Source organism: Pygocentrus nattereri, chromosome 14 (genome assembly GCF_015220715.1).
Source record: "Pygocentrus nattereri isolate fPygNat1 chromosome 14, fPygNat1.pri, whole genome shotgun sequence".
Classification (NCBI taxonomy): domain Eukaryota; kingdom Metazoa; phylum Chordata; class Actinopteri; order Characiformes; family Serrasalmidae; genus Pygocentrus; species Pygocentrus nattereri.
Genome location: NC_051224.1, coordinates 35,565,388 through 35,588,704, shown reverse-complemented (window position 1 = coordinate 35,588,704; position 23,317 = coordinate 35,565,388). Strand labels below are relative to the sequence as shown.

The 23,317-nt window shown below is 43.0% G+C and overlaps 1 protein-coding gene across 4 annotated transcripts in view; it reads left to right on the top strand.

The window, feature by feature from the left end:
* prkar1b (protein kinase, cAMP-dependent, regulatory, type I, beta) overlaps positions 1 to 23,317 on the top strand; it is a 117,302-nt gene that overhangs the window by 60,464 nt on the left and 33,521 nt on the right. For all 4 annotated transcript variants that reach the window (XM_017706228.2, XM_037544983.1, XM_037544982.1 and 1 more), the window contains 2 exons: positions 21,028 to 21,089; positions 23,157 to 23,203. In XM_017706228.2, coding sequence (XP_017561717.1) covers positions 21,028 to 21,089; positions 23,157 to 23,203 — 109 coding nt within the window. The remainder of the gene's footprint in view (positions 1 to 21,027; positions 21,090 to 23,156; positions 23,204 to 23,317) is intronic.

Genomic DNA, 23,317 nt, shown 5'->3' with positions numbered 1-23,317 from the left:
TCCTCCATTCTCTTGCCCTCTCTTTCTCACCCTCTGTCTCTCGCTCTTTTTCCTGACCTCCTCTTCTCCCTCCTACACATTCCTTTAGTCTCTCTCCCCTTTTCTCTCTCCCTCTCTCGCGCACGGTCCACTCCAGTGGCTCTTCCGCTCTGCGCTCCGTGTGTGGTGCTTTGTATTCTGTTTGTGTGGAATGAGAGGTTGTCATGCTCACTAGTGCACACAGTCAGTGTTGAAAATAGGGTTTTGTTCATGTTATTCTTGCACACTTTCAAACCTCAAGCCCAAAAGCTTTGGGACAGTGTGTGAAATGCTAATGAAAACAGAAAGCAGTGATTAGTAAACCCTGTTTGCAACTGAGCTGTTGTAACATGTGGCCTCATGTTGTTGTGTTACAGTGAGCATAGATGTCACTAGAAGACAGCATGTCACTGCTGTCGGAACAAAACCTTGCATCTCCATTTCTTTTGTTTTTCATTTTTTGACATAATTTGAAAGTACCTGTTGTCCTTTATTATGTCCTTTATATTGAGTTTAAATTTCATGATGAATGAACTAAAAGAAATGGCCCATAATGACTTGTAAAGAACTCTGGTTCCTTTGACTTACATAAAAGGAAAGTATGCTTTTTCCTCCTCCTGTAAAGTTAACATTTTGGAGATACAAAGTTTTGATCCGACAGCAACGATATGTTGCTCCAAAATGTGCATCTTACATTATTAATGGTGCCTTTACAGATGTTACCCATGCCATAGGCTCTAATGCAACCCCGTACCATAACAGATCCCTGGATTTTGAACTTTACGCTGGTAACAATATGGATACTGTTTTTTTCTTTTGGCTTCTTTGGCTCTGTTATTTCCATAAGGGTGTTGGAGGGATTGAAACTCACAGGCACAGTGACGGAATATTGACGCCCTGATTCCATTGAGGATGAAAACATTTTTTCTTGCCAACTTTCTCCCCAATTTAATAATTTCCAATTCCACCCGCTAGTTAGGACTCCCCCAATCACACGATACTACCAGCTCTAGGAGGGCAAAATTAAATAAAACATTCACTTATCATGCCTGACATCCATTTACTACCTCTTCACAAACTGGCTGTTTTCTAGAAAGATACAAATGGAAAAAGGCGGAGCTAGTAACATTAGCTGAGGTAACTTACCATTAGCTGTTTACCTAAGACTGGCACCACTGCACAGTCACTCGGAGTGTCATCACTGGTGTGTGTACGTTCATTATCAATAAAGGTTTTGAATTTTTGGATGCTGTGTGACGTGAAGTAGCGCGTCCGGTGTGCAGTGGCCTTAACATCTCTCTTTGTCTCACTAGCGCTGGCAAGCTAGTCATGTTGGAGCTCAGAGAATATTTGTTTTTAAGTTTTTTAAGGTGACACTCAAAAACAAAGGATAGGACTTAAAATAAGAAATGGGATTTGGGTCTAAATATCTTGTCTTTGCACTGTTTTCGTTTACATACATATTAAGTACAAATCATTGCTTTCTGCTTCTATTTGCCTGCCCTTTACTGCCCCACTGTCTACATAGGTTTGTAGTATTGTTGTTATGGTGATCTGTCTTCATTTGAAACAGTGGAAGAAACGTTTTATTGGGGCATTAATGTGTGTTTGTGAGACAGAGGAACATGGCTAACAGCCTCAGCTGTCTGGTATTCATGCTAACTGACTCTTGTCCGAGGTTCAGGGTGGAATCTGTCCTTCTGAAGAAGGATTTGGAGTTTATCACTCACACGGGCCTTCTTATTGCCATAGCAACCTCACGGCAGCGTGCATAAACACAAGTTTATGTATTTGATAAGATTGAAGAGTGAGAGATGTGTGTGTATGTGTTTATATCAGTGATCATGTGGGGTAAAGGTGTTAATGTGTCTGACTGTGTCCTCTCGCTCTCTGTTCTTGAAACCAGGTCATACACTCCCTCACCTCAACACTTTATGGTGTGAGCTCTGCTGCGCTGTGTCTATAAAGCTCTTCTCCTCTCAGTGCTGATTTCAGCTGTCCAGTTCTACTGTTATGTGCAGATGCAGCACAGGTTCAGTGCTGGTTCAGTACAAATTTAGCGTAGGTTCGGGTGGGGATTCACTGCATGTTCAGTGCAGACTCAGTACAGATTCAGTGCAAAGTCAGTGTAGATTTGGTACAGATTTCATACAGAGTTAGTGCACATTTTGTGCAGGTTCAGTACAGATTCAGTAAATATTCAGTAGAGATTTGTGAGGGCAGTGAGAACACTTGCCTGGGGCAGTGGGCAACCCTAATCTTCAATACAGATTCAGTATAGATTAAGTATAGATTTGGTGCAAATACAGTGCACCAAATCTATACTTTCGGTGCATATTTGGTACAGATTCAGTGCATATTCAGTACAGATTCAGTGCATATTCAGTACAGATTTAATACAGATTAAGAACAGGTTCACTGCATATTCAGTACAGATTCAGTGCATATTCAGTACAGATTCAGTACAGATTAAATACAGATTCAGTGCATATTCAGTACAGATTCAGTGCATATTCAGTACAGATTCAGTGCATATTCAGTACAGATTTAATACAGATTAAGAACAGCTTCACTGCATATTCAGTACAGATTCAGTGCATTTTCAGTACAGATTAAGTATAGATTCAGTGCATATTCAGTACAGATTCAGTACATATTAAGTAGAGATTCAGTGTATATTCAGTACAGATTAAGTATAGATTCTGTGCATATTCAGTACAGATTCAGTACATATTAAGTAGAGATTCAGTGTATATTCAGTAAAGATTAAGTATAGATTCTGTGCATATTCAGTACAGATTCAGTACATATTAAGTAGAGATTCAGTGTATATTCAGTAAAGATTAAGTATAGATTCTGTGCATATTCAGTACAGATTCAGTACATATTAAGTAGAGATTCAGTGTATATTCAGTAAAGATTAAGTATAGATTCTGTGCATATTCAGTACAGATTCAGTACATATTAAGTAGAGATTCAGTGTATATTCAGTAAAGATTAAGTATAGATTCTGTGCATATTCAGTACAGATTCAGTACATATTAAGTAGAGATTCAGTGTATATTCAGTACAGATTAAGTATAGATTCTGTGCATATTCAATATGGATTCAGTACAGATTCAGTGTATTTTCAGTGCATATTCAGTACAGATTCTGTACATAATCAAGTAGAGGCAGCAGCTCTGTGTGTGTGTGTGTGTGTGTGTGTGTGTGTGTGTGTGTGTGTGTGTGTGTGTGTGTGTGTGTGTGTGTGTGTGTAAATAGTTGTGGACTCTTAGCAGGTATGTTCTGCGGAGCTGGCAGGATGCGGTGGTTTATGCCCCTGCTGTAAAAACCTGCAGGTGTGTGGATTTAAGGCACTAAGTGTGTGAGTGTCCACTGCAACATTAACATAATTAACACCCCGAGCTGTTGGTTTAACACCAGGAGTGCAGCCCCTTCCTCACACACACTGCTTTACCACACACACACACACCTGCAGGCATATAGAGACTGGGGGAAAGTGTGTATGAATGTAGAAGTGTGTGAATTTTACAGCACCTGCAGTTTCCTGCCCTTCAGTGTGACCACTGTGGCCCTTGACGTAAAGCCCTTAACAAAACTCTGACCAAAGCCTTAAGCTGTCAAAGTCTCGGTTATTACCACTGACACTAAAATCATGCTGTTATTTTATATGAATGTTTTTTTTCGGACTTGGAGCTCATGAAACATCATGAACTGAGTGGAGGAGAGTACAGACGGTTACTGCAGCAAAGGGGAATTACATTGATTTTTCATTTCTAGCATTTTACTACACAGATATTACACAGATGTAAAGTCATTCAGAGAGGTTTGGTGTGAAATGCTTCATTCTCAGGAAACTTAGAGTCAGAATTGTTCACAGTGGTGGTGATAGGAACCAGATGTCTGAAGAGTTTAATGCCTCTGAAAGCTCCCTCACAGAAAAGTATTCCATGAAATGCCTATGAATACAACGGAGCCCTGCTGGTGACATCCCATTTAAATAAAAAATCAGGCGTGGCCACTCCTTATTAATACATGCGAACGAGATCCTAATGTGTGGCCATGACTTATTAAGGCGTGGGAATGAGGATTAGGATCTCTCACATTAGGATCTCTTTCTCGCGCCTTATTAAGTCGTGGCCAGGACTTCATTATCTTATTCCCATGCCTTATTAAGTTTTGGGCATGCATTATATTTATTTATACAGGATGCCACCAACGGGGCATCATAGACATTGTTTTACAACAGTTTTACGGTAAAATTTTAACCTAAAATATCCATTTGTGGTGGAGGGATACTGTGCAGCATTGTAGAAATGATTAGTCTTTAAAAAGTAAGTTGATTTGAAAATTTGAGTTCACTGAACTTTTAATAGTGAGCTTACAAAACAATCAACAATGTTTTATGTTCTGTTAAATTATTATTTGGAGTTCAGTGAACCAGGCAACCAGATAAAAACACTATCATTTCCTAAAGTGAGGGGAAATAGTCGCAAAGAAAGCTTGTTTTTTTCAGATTTATCACTATTTTTATTACATATATAAGCTAAGACGATAAATGGAAGGTACCTAAAGTGGTTATATTTGTGTTGTAGACATAGCAACCCCTGGTTCCTGTCACCACCACTGCAAAGAAATCAGAGTCTCTACAATGAACCATTTCACACTGATCCGCTCTGAATGACTTTGTTTACATCTCGACGATTTAATTATGTAGAAATTTTGTTATTATACACCCTCCCCGCCTTTGTGTATTTAGTGGTTTGTTCCTCCTGTCAGTTTCCCTCCTCTCTCTCTCTCTCTCTCTCTCTCTCTGTCTGGGCTTTCCCTCAGGTTGGCACAGAAACAACAGTATATGAGCTGAGCCACGTTGGTACGTTGATACCTACAGAGAGAGAGAGAGAGAGAGACACAGTGAGATTGAGAGAGGTAGAGAAAGTCTGCTGTAAGTGTATCCACCACTTTAGGCCTATTATACCCAGACTCAGCATCATCTCCTAGTTTATTGTTTAACCCTTTCACTCGCTCCCAAATGCACTGGCCACATTTAATACCTCACTAATCTCTCTCCCCCTGTGTGTGTCTGGCAGATGATGTGTGTGAGGCGGGGTGTGTGAGCTGTGCCAGGTTCATCTGATAAAGAGCTTTATATAGTGCTTTTAAAGGTGTTTTCCATCCCTCTGTGATAAAGGAAGATGACTCATGCCTTAAACATTTATAAGTTTTATAGCTGTGTCATTCTGCATGGCTCTGCTCTGATCGTTCTCACCCTGAGAACCCTTTCCCCTGCAGGTCATTGCATTTTACTTGCTTAAAGAGCCGCTGACTGGCCACTTCACTAAGTATGCCTCCTGGTTTCTACACTCTTTGTCCATTTTATCAGCACCACTTACCACATATGTGCACTTTATAGCTCTACAACTGCAAACTGTTTCTTTGCCTACTCTTCTTTGTTAGCCCTCTTTCACCCTGTTCTTCAATGGTCAGGACCCCCACAAGACCACCTCAGAGTAGATATTATTTGGTTTTTGGATCATCCTCAGCACTGCAGGGACACTGACGTGGTGGTCGCGTGTTAGGATGTGTTGCGCTGGTACGAGAGGATCAGACACAACAGTGTTGGTGGAGTTTTTAAACACTGTGTCCACTCACTGTCCACTCTCTTAGGCACACCTACCTTGTTGGTACACCTTGTAGATGTAAAGTCAGAGACAGGAGCTCATCTGAGCTGCTGCACAGTTTTGTGTTGGTCATCCTCTAGTCCTTCATCAGTGGTCATAGGACACTGTTGACTGGATAATTTTGGACTATTCTCAGTCCAGCCGTGGTGCTGAGGTGTTTATCCCAGCAGGAGGGTCAACAGTGCATGCAGTGGTTATGTATAGATTTTTACCTGCAGTGTTCCATTTTTTACTTCTCTGTGTTCAGCTAGGGGCAAGATGATGATGCTTTATTGTCATTGTGATAACTTATGCCAAAATATGCTTTTCTGAGCGTATTGTGGATATCGATATCAGTACTTAAAGAACACAGACTAAACTACAAAGTTTAGTCTACAAAGTGAGCACAAATAAGCCTTAGTTGGATTTAGCACAATGTAGTTTGTAAAACATGGAATAAAAATAATTTAGTACAGATTCAGAGCATATTCAGTACAGATTCAGTAAACATTCAATGCACATTAAGTACAGATTGAGTGCATACTCAGTACAGATTCAGTACAGATTATGTACAGATTCAGTAAAAATTCAATGCACATTACGTACAGATTCAGTACAGATTCAGCGCATACTCAGTACAGATTAAGTACAGATTCAGTAAACATTCAATGCACATTACGTACAGATTCAGTACAGATTCAGCGCATACTCAGTACAGATTAAGTACAGATTCAGTAATCATTCAATACGCATTAAGTACAGATTCAGCGCATACTCAGTTCAGATTAAGTACAGATTCAGTAATCATTCAATACGCATTAAGTACAGATTCAGCGCATACTCAGTTCAGATTAAGTACAGATTCAGTAATCATTCAATACGCATTAAGTACAGATTCAGTGCATACTCAGTAGAGATTAAGTACAGATTCAGCGCATACTCAGTTCAGATTAAGTACAGATTCAGCGCATACTCAGTAGAGATTAAGTACAGATTCAGCGCATACTCAGTTCAGATTAAGTACAGATTCAGTAATCATTCAATATGCATTAAGTACAGATTCAGCGCATACTCAGTTCAGATTAAGTACAGCTTCAGTAATCATTCAATATGCATTAAGTACAGATTCAGCGCATACTCAGTTCAGATTAAGTACAGATTCAGTGCATACTCAGTAGAGATTAAGTACAGATTCAGCGCATACTCAGTAGAGATTAAGTACAGATTCAGTGCATACTCAGTAGAGATTAAGTACAGATTCAGCGCATACTCAGTAGAGATTAAGTACAGATTCAGTGCATACTCAGTAGAGATTAAGTACAGATTCAGCGCATACTCAGTAGAGATTAAGTACAGATTCAGCGCATACTCAGTAGAGATTAAGTACAGATTCAGTAATCATTCAATACGCATTAAGTACAGATTCAGCGCATACTCAGTTCAGATTAAGTACAGATTCAGTGCATACTCAGTAGAGATTAAGTACAGATTCAGCGCATACTCAGTAGAGATTAAGTACAGATTCAGTGCATACTCAGTAGAGATTAAGTACAGATTCAGCGCATACTCAGTAGAGATTAAGTACAGATTCAGCGCATACTCAGTAGAGATTAAGTACAGATTCAGCGCATACTCAGTAGAGATTAAGTACAGATTCAGTGCATACTCAGTTCAGATTAAGTACAGATTCAATGCACATTCATACAAATTCAGTACAGATTTTTACCTGCAGTGCTCCATTTTTTTGTTTTTTAACATTACATTTATGACATTTGGCTGACGCTCTTATCCAGAGTGACTGACAATTTGATTATTTTACACAGGTAGGCGAAGTGTTAGGAGTCTTGCCCAAGGCCCTTATTGGTATAGTGTAGGGTGCTTACCCAGGTGGGGAATTGAACCCTGGTCTACAGCGAAGAAGGCCACCACACCACCCTTCTGTGTATGTTTCATGACACAGTGAACATAAATAGGCCTTGAAATTAGACCTTGTGGAATGTAGCACTCTGCACAAGTTTTTTATTGTAATTATTTTTTTACTGTTATTATGCATAAATGTGGCACTACAGGTTCTATCTTGTCTGTTCTGAACATCATGATGAATATTGTGTATGGTGAAAATGTCTTGAAGTATCGTGATGTAATATTTTTGCCACATCGCCCAGCCCTACGTTCAGCTCCAATCAGTAAAGTGGATTAATTGTGATGCTTCTCCGTCCAGTAAAGTGTAAAGCATGACAAACGGATGCTTTTCAGTTTTGCCCTAAAGGAAGGGCGTAGCTCTTTGAGTTAATTGGTTGTGACTGTACGTCAGCTGTACAGTTGAGTGCCAAGGGTTACAATAGACTGATGACAGATGAGTTTTAGATGTAAGCAATAGGAATGCATTTGGTGTTTTGCATGTTGTGCTGCTGTGGAGAATGTCTGTTTACAGCTCTGCAGCAGTGAAGTAGGTGAAAAAAAAACAAGAAACAAAGGATCAGAACAAAGTAACTGCTTACATTTGCCTGGATCAGATTGACGCATTCCTAATATTAATATTTATAACAATATTTATTAATTGAACACTTTTCATGGTATACCTGTAGCAGCTCAAAGAACAAAGGGGTGCAAATAGGGCACGTTAGCCGTGCTTGTACGCTGCGGAAGGACCCCCGCTGTGAAAATGACAGAGAAAGCAACGAGTGTGAAATTGGAAGACAGACGAGACAAATGAGAATAAAACAGAAGCGTTTGTTGTGAGTGACGGCGCGGTTCTCGCTCCGCGAGCAGCGGGCAGGCAGGGACTCGACTGAGGATAAAGCAGCCCTTCTGTTTGTGTTTATAGTACCGACTCTTTGAAGCAGAGAAAGGAGAGACAGAGAGAGAGAGGGGGGGGCAGAAAGAAGAGAGAGAGAAAGAGGAAAATAAAAAAAGGAGAGAAACAGAAAAGAGAGGGAGTACAGAACAGTAGAGAGAAAGAGGGAGGAAGACAGAGGAGAACAGAAACTGAGAATGAGAAAGGGGGAGACAGGATAGAGAAAGAGGGAGGAAGAAAGAGGAAAGAGAGAGAGAGTCATAGATAGATAGATAGATAGATAGATAGATAGATAGATAGATAGATAGATAGATAGATAGATAGATAGATAGAAAAAAGGCAAGAAGGAAGAAAGGAAGGAGAGAAAAAGAGGGAGAGAGAGCAAAATAGGAGCAAGAAAATGAAAGGAAATGAAGGGAGAAAAAAGAAAGGAAGAGAGAGAGTGATGGGAGAGAGAGTAAAAGAGGAATGAGAGGAGAAGAGGGAAAGAGAGAAAGAAGAAGAGGGAGGGATGAAGAGAGAGAGCAAAAGAGGAGAGAAAGAAAATGAGAGGAAATTAAGGGAGAAAGAAAGGAAGAGAGAGGGATGGGGAGATAGAGAGCAAAAGAGTGGGAGAAAAAGAAGAAAAGAGTGGGAAAGGGGGAGATGGGGACAGAGAGCAAAAGAGGAACAGGGGGAGAGAGAAAGAAGGAGAGAAAGGGATAGAGAGAGCAAAAGAGGAGTGAGAGAAAAAGGAAAAGGGGGGAAAGAGGGGGATGAGGAGAGAGAACAAAAGAGGTGAGAGGAAAAACAGAGAGAGATATTAGGTGAGAGAGAGATGGGGAGAGAGAAAAAGAGTAATGAGAAAAAAGAGGAAAAGCAGAAACAGAAAGAGGAGAGAGGGATGGGGAGAGAGAATGAGATGGAAAATGAGAGAAAAAGGACAAGGAGCGATGGCTAGAAAGAAAGAGGCAGAGAGTGGGATGGGGAGAAAGAGGAGGGAGAGAGAAAGAATCAGAAAATGTGAGAGAGGAAACAAATGAAAAGAAAGTCAGTCAGGTAGAAAGAACATGAAAGAGGAGAGTGAAAGGAGAATAGAGGGAGATGGAGAGAGAGGAGAAAGGACACAGAGAGAGAGAAGAATAGGGGAGAGTCGGGGACAGTCAGAGGGAGAGAGACAGAGAGAAAGAGGAGAGAGAGAGAGTCGGGGACAGTCAGAGGGAGAGAGAAAGAGGAGAGAGTCGGGGACAGTCAGAGGGAGAGAGAAAGAGGAGAGAGTTGGGGACAGTCAGAGGGAGAGAGACAGAGAGAAAGAGGAGAGAGAGAGTCGGGGACAGTCAGAGGGAGAGAGAAAGAGGAGAGAGAGAGAGTCGGGGACAGTCAGAGGGAGAGAGAAAGAGGAGAGAGAGAGAGTCGGGGACAGTCAGAGGGAGAGAGAAAGAGGAGAGAGAGAGAGTCGGGGACAGTCAGAGGGAGAGAGACAGAGAGAAAGAGGAGAGAGAGAGAGTCGGGGACAGTCAGAGGGAGAGTGACAGAGAGAAAGAGGAGAGAGAGAGTCGGGGACAGTCAGAGGGAGAGAGAAAGAGGAGAGAGAGAGTCGGGGACAGTCAGAGGGAGAGAGAAAGAGGAGAGAGAGAGAGTCAGGGACAGTCAGAGGGAGAGAGAAAGAGGAGAGAGAGAGAGTCAGGGACAGTCAGAGGGAGAGAGAAAGAGGAGAGAGAGAGAGTCGGGGACAGTCAGAGGGAGAGAGACAGAGAGAAAGAGGAGAGAGAGAGAGTCGGGGACAGTCAGAGGGAGAGTGACAGAGAGAAAGAGGAGAGAGAGAGAGTCGGGGACAGTCAGAGGGAGAAGGCCTAGACGTGTTGGATTCACGGCTCCGAGCTGATGCATTTATAGTAAACAGAGCCCATTTGCTGTACTTTCCCTGTTATGTTATTAAACAGTGTATCAGAGTGAAGGTCGTCCAAACCGTGAAAATCTGACCGCCTGTTCATTCACACACACTTCTGCATTCCGCTCTTTGATGTGAGTCTTTGTTCTCTCCTGTTATCATCGTCCGCCCACAACAGAAGAGGACGCTAATCTTTCAGTCTTAGTGAATGTGGCGGGTGAAAGATGAGCTCCACGCTTTAAGAGCTGTTTACATCAAAGCTCTGAAACCTCCTTTGTTTAACCCTTACAGCTCCGGTAGAGCTGACACCTCAGCACTTTTACTGTTCCGATACCAATATTTAAACCCTGAGTGTCGACCGATACTCACACCGATACGATTTTACTTATTTAAAAGCTACATTACAAGAAGGCTCTTCAGTGACTGTTTGCATCTCAAACATTTCAGTAAATGGGTGGAGTTCCCCTTTAAAAGTAGCTCATCAATTAAACTACCAGCTCAACAGCTTAGTACACTTTAAAAAAATTTGGTTCATCAAGGGTTCTTTGGTAAAGAAAAAGGTTCTGTATAGAACCATGAACACTTAAAGAACTCATTGCATGATTAATGGTTCTTTGCATCATGACAGGGTTCTTCAGACTGAGTAGAATGCACTATAGACAGCACCAAAAGAGGTTCTTCTCTTGTTACAAGCTTGACAGCATAACAATCTGCGAAATAAGGTGCCATATAGAACCATTTTCAAAAAGGCACCATGTCTACAATAAGCATAGCATGTGTATGGAGTATATATGGAACATTGTGTCCACTCACTGTCCACTCTGTTAGACACTCCTTGTTTGGTCTATCTTTTAGATGTAAAGTCAGAGACGATAGCTCATCTGCTGCTGCAGTTTGTGTTGGTCATCCTCTAAAAGTCCTTCATCAGTGGGCACTGGACGCTGCCCACAGGACGCTGTTGGCTGGATATTTTTGATTGGTGGACTATTGTCAGTCCAGCAGTGACTCTGAGGTGTTTAAAAACTCCAGCAGCACTGCTGTGTCTGATCCACTCAGACCAGCACAGCACACAATAACACACCACCACCACGTCAGTGTTACCGCAGTGCTGAGAATGATCCACCACCCAAATAGTACCTGCTCTGTGAGGGTCCTGACCATTGAAGAATGGACTACAGTCTGTCTCCACTTACCTATATGGTCAGTGGAGCTGATAAAATTGAATATATATATAATAAAATATGTCAAATTCAAGTGGGCAAATGGGCTCATTAATATAAATGTCATGCTGTTATTATTGCCCATTTAATTATTGTTTTTTTTCTCTGATTTTTTTCCATTTGGAGATTTCTGCAACCTCTTTTTTGTTCTGAAAACACAGCGATGACCACACACATGCACAGAGTGTGCCTTCTCACTGTGTTTTCTCAGCGTTGCATGACTAAAGGCCTGTTTTGTCTGGGCTGGTGCTTTGTGCGTTGTTGGATTTTATGAATGGAGGGTTGCTGCCGCACACAGTTATCCGCACACGTGTATATACACGCTCAGAAGATGCAACACTGCCGTAAGCCAGAACCAAAAATCAGATAAGTGCTTCAGCCCTGGAGGATATGCAGTCCAAGGACACGCAGTTCGCTTTTCGTGTAAATAAACTGAATCTAAATATGCCAAAAGGATGAGCACAGCTGCGTTTTACGCTAACTGAACAGAAAGCAGCCTTATGCAAGAGTTTTGCTGATTATCTAAGATAAGTTAACAAATCTCGGTCCCACTTTGTCACGTGTCTCTAATAACTTTGTAGTTACATGTGAACAACATGTGCAACAACAATGTAACTACTAATGATTTAGTCACTGTAACAGGTGCACTAAATTGCACATTATGTAATTACACATGTATATCAAGTCTATTGTCTCTCATGTAATTACGCAAGGGTAATAACATAAATGTAATAACATTTGTAATCAGACTCGAGCAGCAGTTTTTTCAGCAGTAAAAGGATGTAATAACTTACATTAAGACATTACTTATATAGTATCCGCCAGCTTTCCTAATGTTTAACTAGTGTTTATGTTGCTAGTGCTGTAACCAATTTCAACTTTAACCCATTCTGTAATGTGACATCCCCTTAATTTAACATGTAACGTTTATGACAGTTAAATGTGCTGCATTTCCCCCAAAGCAACATCTATATTACCACTCCATTATTACACAGTACCTACATAACAGCTACACATGAACTGCCCATTTATTTAAAGTGTAACTTTAACACAGCACTTCTGGAACGTTCCTCTGCAGAAGACACACTTGTGTAATTAAAGTACTCAACTACAGGACTACAGTAATCAAATTTTAAACAGTTGACCTCAGCAGTGAGTTTATCACAAGATACATTAGGATAAAGTCATATTCATAATTCAAATTAACATAAAAACAATAAAAACAAGAATTTCTTGGATCCATATTTTTCCGTCATACATTCACAGCCGCCACAGAGACTCGTTAATATCATCAGTTACATCATGAGCACAATTTACTGAGCACCGATTGGTCAAACCAGGATCTGCTTTTTAACTACATATAATACTGGGCGGGCAGTACGGTGGCGTGGTGGGTAGCGCTGTCACCTCACAGCGAGGAGGGCCTGGGTTCGTTTCCCCGGCCTGGCGACCAGGGTCCTCTCTGTGTGGAGTTTGCATGTTCTCCCCGTGTCTGCGTGGGTTTCCTCCGGGTTCTCCGGTTTCCTCCCACAATCCAAAGACATGCAGTCAGGCCAGTTGGACATGCTAAATTGCCCCTGGGTGTGAGTGTGTGAGTGACTGTCTGTGTCTGTCTGTCTGCCCTGCGATGGACTGGTGACCTGTCCAGGGTGTATCCTGCCTTCCGCCTGAAGACTGCTGGGATAGGCTCCAGCACCCCTCCGCGACCCTGACGGAGAAGCGGCTTAGAAAATGGATGGATGGATGGATGGATAATACTGGGCTTCCTTGAGGAGAGGCTTGGAAATGGCTAAACAAACACACTCACATCCAGAAAATCACTAAAATATATATATATATATATATATATATATATATATATATATAAAACACAAACTACACAAATAGATTTTGAAAATGTGTCTTGGGTGCCTAAGACTTTCGCCCAGTACTGTATATGAGGCAAAACTGAAGTTGATACACATGTAGTTACATAAGGCTGTACTTCTGTAATCCATCTGTAACAGTGACTAAATCATCAGTAGTTAATGCATATGTCAAGTCAAGAGGCTTTTATTGTCATTCTATCTATGTACAAGTACACAGTGGAGTGAAATTACGTTCCTCCAGGAACAACACGGTGCAACAAGGAACACAAAGTACAAAGTGCAAATGTGCAGACACAGTGTGCAAACAAAAAATATGAAACTAGAGACAATAAATACGATAAGTTAAACAGACATTAGACAGAGTAAACAGACAGGACAGGGCAGCACCGACACAGCACTCATTCTGGACATGAGGTGGAATAAGGTGCAGAGATATTAACATGCTGTGATCTGAGTCATGCAGTCAGATGACAGACATAAACACAGCAGTTACTGAGGTAGAAAGACCTGAGTAAAACAGTGAAAACACAGTGAAGCAGCAGTGTTCCAGGTAGTGCAAGTAGAGCATCAAAAGAGTTGTGTGTGTGGAGTATGTGTGTGAGGGTGAGGGGCGGTGGGGGTTAGCCCAGTCCTTGTGAGTTTAAAAACCTGGTTGCTTGAGGAATAAAGCTGTTGCAGATTCTGGCAGTGGTGGCATGGATGCTCCGGTACCTTCTGCCAGATGGCAGCAGTGAAGAAAGTCAGTGTGAGGGATGGATGGGGTCGTCCACAATGCTAGTGGCTTTCCGGAAACAACATGTGGTATAGATGTCCATGATGGAGGGGAGAGAGACCCCGATGATCTTCTCAGCTGTCCTCACTATATGCTGTAGGATCTTGCAGTCTGAGGCAGTGCAATTCCCAAACCAAGCGATGATGCAGTTGTTCAGGATGCTCTCCACAGTCCCCCTGTAGAACAGGGTGAGGATGGGAGGGGGGAGATGAGCCTTCTTTAGTCCCCGGAAGGAAGTAGCCGCGCTGCTGGGCTCTCTTGGCTATGGAGTTGGTGTTGAGGGACTAGGTGAGGTTATCTGTGATGTGGACACCAAGGAACTTGGTGCTCCTGACGATTTCCACAGCAGAGACAGTGTTCAGTGGGGGATGGTCACCTCGCACTCTTCGGAAGTCAACAACCATCTTCTTAGTTTTGTCTACATTCAGAGTCCTTTAGCCGCTGCACCTCTTCTCTGTATGCTGACTCGTCATTCTTGCTGATTAAACCAACCACAGTTGTGTCATCAGCAAACTTGATGATGTGGTTTGAGCTGTACTTTGCAGTACAATCATGAGTCAGCAGAGTAAACAGCAGTGGACTGAGCACACAGCCCCGAGGGGCACCGGTGCTCAGTGTAGTGCCGCTGGAGATGTTATTTCCTATCCTGACTACCTGAGGTCTCTCAGATAGGAAATCCAGGATCCAGTTACAGAGGGAAGTGTTCAGGCCCAGCAGGCTCAGTTTTCCAATCAGCTGCTGAGGAATGATGGTGTTGAATGCTGAACTGAAGTCTATGAACAGCATTCTGACGTAGGTGTCTTTATTGTCTAGGTGGGAGAGAGCCAGGTGGAGTGTGGTGGAATTGGCGTCGTCTGTTGAGCAGTTGGGGCGACATGCAAATTGCAGTGGGTCCAATGAAGGAAGCTGGTCTTTAATGTGCCTCATGACAAGCCTCTCGAAGCAGTGTTCAGAGAGATGTTGAATATGTCCGTGAGAACATCAGCCAGCTGTTCGGTACATTCTCTGAGCGCTCTGCCTACTATGCTGTCGGATCCTGGTGTTTTTCATGAGTTGACTCTCTGTAGATTTCTCCGCACATCAGCAGTGGACAGACACAGTACCTGTTCACTTGGAGGAGGTGTGGTTTTCCTCACCGTTGTGCCATTCTGTGCCTCATACTATGCATAGAAGTTGTTATGCATGTCTGGAAGGAATGCATCACTGTCACAAGCAGGTGGAGGTGACTTATGGTTGGTGATGGCCTGGATGCCTTGCCACATGCGCCGTGTGTCAGCAGTGTTTCTTTGAGTAGGCACGCTTAGCCTCTTTGATGGCCCGGGAGGGCTTGGCTCTTGCCAACCTGAGGCATGCTTTGTTCCTTGACTTGAAAGCCTTGTTGCGGGTTCTCAGCAGCATGTACACCTCTGCATTCATCCAAGGTTTCTGGTTGAACATCTCCCAGTCAGTGTGCTCAAAACAGTCCTGAAGAGCAGAGATAGCTCCTGGCGGCCAGGTTCTCACTTGCTTCTCTTCTGGTTTGGCATGTCTGATAAGTGGTCTGTATGCTGGGATGAGCATCACAGAGATGTGGTCTGCGTAGCCATAGTGGGGCAGGGCTCGGCCATGTACACACCAGGGATGTTTGTGTAAACAAGGTCCAGCACGTTAGCCGCACGGGTTGCAAAGTCCACATACTGATGAAATTTGGGGAGTACTGACTTCAGATTGGCATGGTTGAAATCACCGGCAACAATAAACAGTCTGTCTGGGTTTGTGTTCTGGAGTACAGCTGTACAGCTCGTTCAGTGTGGCATTGGGAGCTATATACTCCGCTACTATGTACAGTGTAGTTAGCTTAGCTCTCTAGGCAAATAAAATGGCCTGGCTCTGACAATCGCAAACTCCACCAGCAGTGAGCAGTGACTGGAGACTAGTGCCGCCTTTTTACACCATTCAGTGTTGATGTAAACACACAGTCCTCCACCTCGAGTCTTACCGCACAGCCCAGTGTCTCTGTCCGCACGGAAGCCCAACAGGCCATTGAGCTGAACGGCTGAGTCCGGAGTGGAGCTCGTCATCCACGTCTCCGTAAAAACGAAAACACAGCAGTCTCTGAACTCATGCTGGGTAGCCCGCTGAATCCGGAGGTAGTCCCGTTAATTCTCCAAGGAACAAACATTAGAGAGAAGGAGCGATGGAATGGCTGGTCGTGTGGAGTTAGCCATTAGTCTAGCACGCATGCCGGCTCGCTTGCCTCGCTTCCACCTCCTCGCATTGATTTCGGCCAACAGGCTCACGCAGTGACGGGGACCGTAGCAGGCCTAGTTCGCACAGCTCTTCCCGCAGTTCGCTTGGAAGCAGAGATTGTGGCTGATTTCTCAGCTGTAGCAGGCTCTGGTGATGGTAGATGATGGTGCTGGTTGAAACAGTCATGGGGGGGCTCAGTGAGGGCGGGTGAGTGAGGAAAATTATGAAGCAATTAGCCATTAAGGTGAGATTAGGTGTGCAGGGGTCATCACTCAGACTGAGAGAGAGAGAGAGAGAGAGAGAGAGAGAGAGACCAAAGGACAGAGAGAGAGAGAGAGAGAGAGAGAGAGAGAGAGAGAGACGACCAAAGGACAGAGAGAGAGAGAAAGAGAGAGAGAGAGACCAAAAGACAGAGAGAGAGATAGAGAGAGAAAGAGAGAGAGAGACCAAAAGACAGAGAGAGAGAGAGAGAGAGATAGAGAGACCAAAAGACAGAGAGAGAGAGAGAGAGTGAAAGACAGAGATAGAGAGAGACAGAGCGAGAGACAGAAGAACAGATAGAGAGAGATGAGGAGAGAAAGTGGCAGAAAGACAAGATGGAGAGACAAATAAGGGAAAGAAGGAGAGAGACAGTGAGGGAGGGAGAGAAGTAGGGAAACAAGGGACATGGAGAGAGATAAGAAAAAGAAAGGAGAGAGGAGAGAGAAATAGAGATAAAGTGAGATGGAGAAATGGGAAGGGTGAGACAAAAGGGGAGAAAATAGGATGAGAGAAAGGGGTAGAGAGAGAGAAGGGAAACGAGAGATGGAAGAAAATTCGAGGGACAGAGAAAAAGAGCTGGAGAGAAATGCGGAGAGAGGAAGAGAGAAAAAGGGAAACGAGTGAAAGAGATGGAGTGAGAGATAAGAGAATTAAGGGGCAAGATGGGTGAGACAAAAGGAGAGAAAGAAGGATGAGAGAGCGAGAGAGAGAAGGAAAGCGACACAGGAAAGAGACAGGGAGAGAGAAAAAATGGGAGGGACAGAGAGGAAGAGAGAGAAGGGGAGAATGATGAGACAGAAGGGTAAAGAAAAATGGGAAGGGAAAGAGCAAGCGCAATAAGAGAGAGCGAGAGAGAGAGGGAGGGAGAGAGGGATATACATTAAAGAAAAATAGGGAGCGGGAGGACACATAAAAGGACAGAGAGAAGGGGAGAGTGATAAATAGAAAGGAGAGAGGTAGGAGAAAAATTCTTGAGAGAGGGTGGGAGGGTAATGAGGGAGAGAGAGAGAGGAGTGAGGAGGAGAAATGAAGGAGAGAGGGATGACAGAGAAGCTGAAGAAGCTGTGGTTTCCTGTGGCCTGTGGGTCTTTGTGGCCGGTGATGTCATCAGGCCCTGCGCGGAACTCCTGTACGTATTCTGGATTGAGTCCAATATGCGGAAATAAATGCTTCGTTTAGCTGTGTTGTTCTGGGAATACTGGACATTTTACTGTGAACTGCCAATGTAGCATGGTATCTAGAACCACAGCTTGGTACTGTTTGAGTCATGACAGTTTATTTTTCTGTTGGACCGAGGGTCCCATTTCATGATGCGATGTTGGGACGATCTGTAGACCGTGGTCAGAGTGTGCTTAGTATCAAAGCTCCTTCATATCCCGAGAGGAGTGAAACGCTGCCTTGCTGTCCTATAGATGTAATTCACACTATCCTGAAAGGTTAACTTAACAGTTTCTGCTCCTAGATGTTCTGTACACTCTTCATTTGTCCCATAGAGAAAACTTGCTCAGGCCCAGAGTTCCTTAAATAGCCATGGTGCTGACCACACAATGATGCACGACTTCAGTGATCTGTTAAGAGTTCCTGAAAATTGTTTGTGACACCAAAATGATTTTTTAAGGTCTGCGTCTCCGAGCACAGCTGAGATTGTGTGTGTGTGTGTGTGTGTGTGTGTGTGTGTGTGTGTGTGTGTGTGTGTGTGTGTGAGAGCTCCATCTCAGCTGTACTTCAGAAGGTAAACCCATGGTTTCCCACACACAGGCCGAGGCGTGTGATTGGCTCTCTGCAGGTGTTTTTGGTCGTTTTGATGTTTGACTCTCTCTGTTGTTGTTGTTATTATAGAATCGCGTGTAAGATGGATGGCATGCAGCTGATTAAACACAACTATGACCGAGAGCATCTGAAGAAATAAAAATCTTCAAACACATTTCTGTTTTTTTTATGTCCCTGTATTTTTGGTAACTTTAGAAGAAAAGAAAAAAAAAACAAGCTGATATGAAAATTCACAATCAGAATCAGGCAAGACCTGAATCAGCAGGTTTTTGTTCCAAACACATGGCAATCAGGCGATTTTTAGGATTAAGAGACCCTTATTAGTCCCACAACGGGGAAATTCCACCTCCACTATTAACCCATCCATGAAGTGAAACACCACATAAGCTCTAGTGAGCACACACACACTAGGGGGCAGTGAGCACACTTGCCCAGAGCGGTGGGCAGCCCAATCCGCAGCGCCTGGGGAGCAGTTGGGGGTTAGGTGTCTTGCTCAAGGACATCTCAGTCATGTGCTTTCGGCTCTGGGGATCAAACCGGCGACCTTACGGTCACGAGGCTGGTTCCCTAACCTCCAGCCCACGACTGTCCCTCATGGCATAGATAAGGTCATGCACTTAACAATCGGATAACTGCAGTACAGTAATCTAATCATTGTGTTTACATGCACTTGAGTAATCAGATAATGGGGAACCTCCAGGTCTACACGAGTCCAACATTAATCAGATTTCTGCTTTGCAACCGGCCAATAAACTCACAGAAGAAGATGTGATGTAAATGTAATGTAACTTCATGCCGCAGCTTTTTTTCAAAACATCGCACCACTTTACCTGAAAATATGAACATACCTCATCTAGAAGGTTTGAATCCTTCATTTCTGGTACCACCGTCTGTTTTCGCACACAGACTGAGAAATCCGAAAGAAATCAGAGTAAGGGTTCACATGCGCTGAGAAGTCTGATTACTGAACAATCCAGCCTCTTTACTGGATTTCTTATTCAGATTTCTAGACCTTACTCCAATCTAAGATATCAGAATATGCTGTTTACGTGTCCATTTGAATAATCAGATAACTGCAGAAATCTGATTATGATTGGATTATTGAGTGCATGTAAACGGACTCACTGCAGCACTTGATTTGTAGTTTAAAACAGCACCTGATTTAAGAATTTAAAAGGCCAGCTTTTACCCACTAAAAAGCAAATAATGAGTGTTTACATGCAATTAATAATCTGATAACTGCAGAAAATCAGGTTTCGTCAGTAATCCGATCAACATGTTTACATACTTTGAGTAATCAGATAATGGGAAACTCTACATGAGTTAGACAGTAATCGGATTTCTGCTTTGCAACCGGCCAATAAACTCACAGAAGATGTGACATAAATGTAATGTAAAACTTTATGATGCGTCTTGTTTTTTTTTTTTAAACATTGCATCACTTTACTTGAAAATCTGAACATACATCATCTAGAAGATAAATAATATCTAAATCCTTCATTTCGTCAAGCATGTAGTTGGTTTCAGCGTCGCTCCATCATCGTTGCAATGTTGCTTATTTCGAGTAGCGCCGTCTGTACAGACGTCTTTTAGAAGTTAAAATGCTTGTTTTTACCCACTGAAGAGCAAATAATGTTGTTTATATTGTGATTTTGGCTAATAGAATGTACTGGAAAAGTTCTTTAGTCCACAGTGTAAGCTCAGGATGCAAAAAACGCTACAAAAATCAGCCAAAAAAACATGTATTGGCTAATCTGGCCATAAAGAATTAAAAAACGGAATCAACCGAAAATCAGTCGTTAATTTACATTTGTATTTTGAGTCATTTTGGATAGTTTCTGTTAGTCCATTTGTCTAATAATCTAAATGATGATTTCAGCACTTTGACCTCACTCCACTTCAATGCTCTCTCTTTCTTTTTCTTATGGAAAAGAAAGTTTCGGACAAACCTTCAGGCCAATGTTTGGTCAGCCGGCGTGGCCAACTGATCACAAACACAAATAACAGCAGGGGCAACAATAACAATAACAACAATAAGAGCAGCAGTGGTCAGTAAAGTGGGTCTAGGCAGCAGTAAGTGGCGAGGTGGTGTGTGGGAACCAAAGGTCAAAAGTCAGCCAATGGGGTCAGATGTAGGGACTGAGTGGGGCCGCAGCGTTACTGAGGTCATAAACCTGCCACACACACACACAGACAGGGTCACTTTGTCAGACACACCTGTTTAAATCAGATATGAAGGGAACAGTTAGTGTGTGTGTGTGTTGCTCATTTGCGTTTTTTTCTCGTTAAACACACTGTGTGTGAAAATATGTGAACATGGCTAAAAGTGTGCAGTGATGACAAGTGTGTGTGTGTGTGTGTGTGTATGTGTCAGGGTCATGGAGAGTTTCCTCTCTGTGACTACTGTGTGTGTGTGTTTGCTCATGAATCCGTCCCACAAAGAAAAAGCACATACACACTCTGTGTGTGCATGTGTGTGTGTGTGTGTGTGAGAGAGAGTGCAGTAGGTGACTGCAGTGTTTGCAGCATTATTAACAGTTTTCTGTTTTTCTTTTTCAGTGACATATTTGATGCCATGTTCCCTGTCACACACATTGCTGGAGAAACAGTCATTCAGCAAGGTTTGTAAAACACACACACACAAACACACAAACAGAGTACTGTGTTTTTTGCCTCTCCATCTGTTATTAGTAAGTATTGGTTTTGGTTTGGGGTTGGGTTTGAGTTTTGTTTTGGTTTTAGGTTCAGGGTTGGGTGTAGATTTGGGTTAGGGTTGGGGTTTAGTTTTTAGGTTTGGATTGGAGTTAGGTTTGGTTGATGTTAGAGTTTGGGTTGGATTTAGGTTTAGGGTTTGAGTTTGGAGTGGGTTGGAGTTGGTGTGTTGGTTTGGGCTTTAGTTTAGGTTTTGTGTAGAGGTTTGGGTTGACTTTGGACTTCTGCCTGTGATTGTGTTGAGGTTTGGATTGTCTTTGGGCTTCAGACTGTGGTTGAGTTGGGGTTTGGATAAGTTTTAGGCTTTGGGCTCCAGGCTGTGGTTAGGATGGGGTTTGGCTTAGCTTTGGGCTCCAAGCTGTGTTTGGGTTCAGGTCTGGCTAAGCTTTGGGCTTCAGACTGGGGTTGGGTTGAGGTTTGGTTTGGCTTTGGGCTCCAGGCTGTGGTTAGGATGGGGTTTGGCTTAGCTTTGAGCTTCAGGCCTGGGTTGGGTTTGGGCTTGGGCTTGGATTGGATTTGGGCCTCAGGCTTTGTTTGGGATGGGGTTTGGGTTAGCTTTGGGCTTCGTGTTGTGGTTGGATTTGGGATTTAGATTGGTATGGACTTAAAGCTGTGTTTGGGGTGGGGTTTGGCTTAGCTTTGGCCTCCAAGCTGTGTTTGGGTTGGGGTTTGGTTTAGTTTTGGGCTCCAGGCTGCGTTTCAGATGGGGTGCGAATTAGCTTTGGGCCCCAGGCTGTGTTTCAGATGAAATTTGGGTTTAGTTTTGGGCTCCAGGCTGTGTTTGGGATGGGGTATGGGATAGTTTTGGGCTCCAGGCTGTGTTTGGGATGGGGTATGGGATAGTTTTGGGCTCCAGGCTGTGTTTGGGATGGGGTATGGAATAGTTTTTGGCCCCAGGCTGGGGTTGAGGTAGGGGATTGACTTTAAGTTTGGATGCTTGGAGTTTGAGTTAGATTTGGGTTTTGGGTTTGAGTTTGGCTTTGAGTTTGTATTGGTTGAGGTTTGGGTTTAGGGGTGGGGTCTTGTTTTAGATTTGGGTTGGGTTTTTTTATTTACTTTTTTCTGGCTCAGACTTTGTTTATACTTTAAATGTTCAACCAATTTAAACTGTCCTACCAGTAAGGTAAGGAATGTGAGGTGTGTGAGTGTGTGTGTGTGTGTGTGTGTGTGTGTGTGTGTGTGTGTGTGTGTGTGTGTGTTTGTCCTTGTCAAATATTTGCTTTCTGTGGCTTGGGGATCGGCAGCACAAAAAAACAAAAAAAACAAAAAACAAAAAAAAACAAAGCCTTCAGAGGAGAGGTGATGAAAGACAGGAAGAGAGGAATGAGAGAAAGAGACAGAGGGAGAGATGAATGAGATGAAAGGAAGAGAGCAGGTTAGAGAAGAGAGAGCAGTTGACAGGAGTGAGTGAGTGAGTGTGTGTGTGTGCGTGTGTGTGTGCGTGTGTGTGTGCGTGTGTGTGTGCGTGTGTGTGTGTGTGTGTGAAGATGAATGGTGTGTGTGATTTATGAGTGTGTAGTGTGCTCAGTATTAATTAGCTCTATGAACTCCAGTGAACTCAACAAAGTATGGATTACTGACACACACAAACACACACACACACACACACACACACACATTGCTGTCTGAATTGGAGAAATTTTCTTTCTGTAGTAAACTGTGAAAAACTTCAACATGCATGTATTGAATGTTTGGACCACTGAACACAGTCATAGCTATACTGTTCAGGTGATGGACATGATCTTATTTATTAGATACACCTACCTTGTGTGTCCATTCACTGGTCGCTGTATTAGAAACAGTCACCTTGTGTGTCCACTTAGTAGCCACTTCATAAGAAACACCTACATTGTGCCTTCACGTATGCTTCATGGTTGTCCATCAGTGCAGCTGAACAGTTTGGTGTGACATCTCTGCTTTATGTCATGCTAATCTTCATTTCTCTTTTTTTTATTCTCTATCTTTCGCTGTCTCAGGTGATGAAGGGGACAACTTCTACGTCATTGATCAGGGGGAAGTAGATGTAAGTTCAAATTTGCCTACTTGAGCTATAGTGCTGCTACTTTGCCTGCATTGATATTTAAAGGGGCGGGGCTACTTTTAGACTGAAGAAAAGCTAAACGGAGGAAATGCTCAT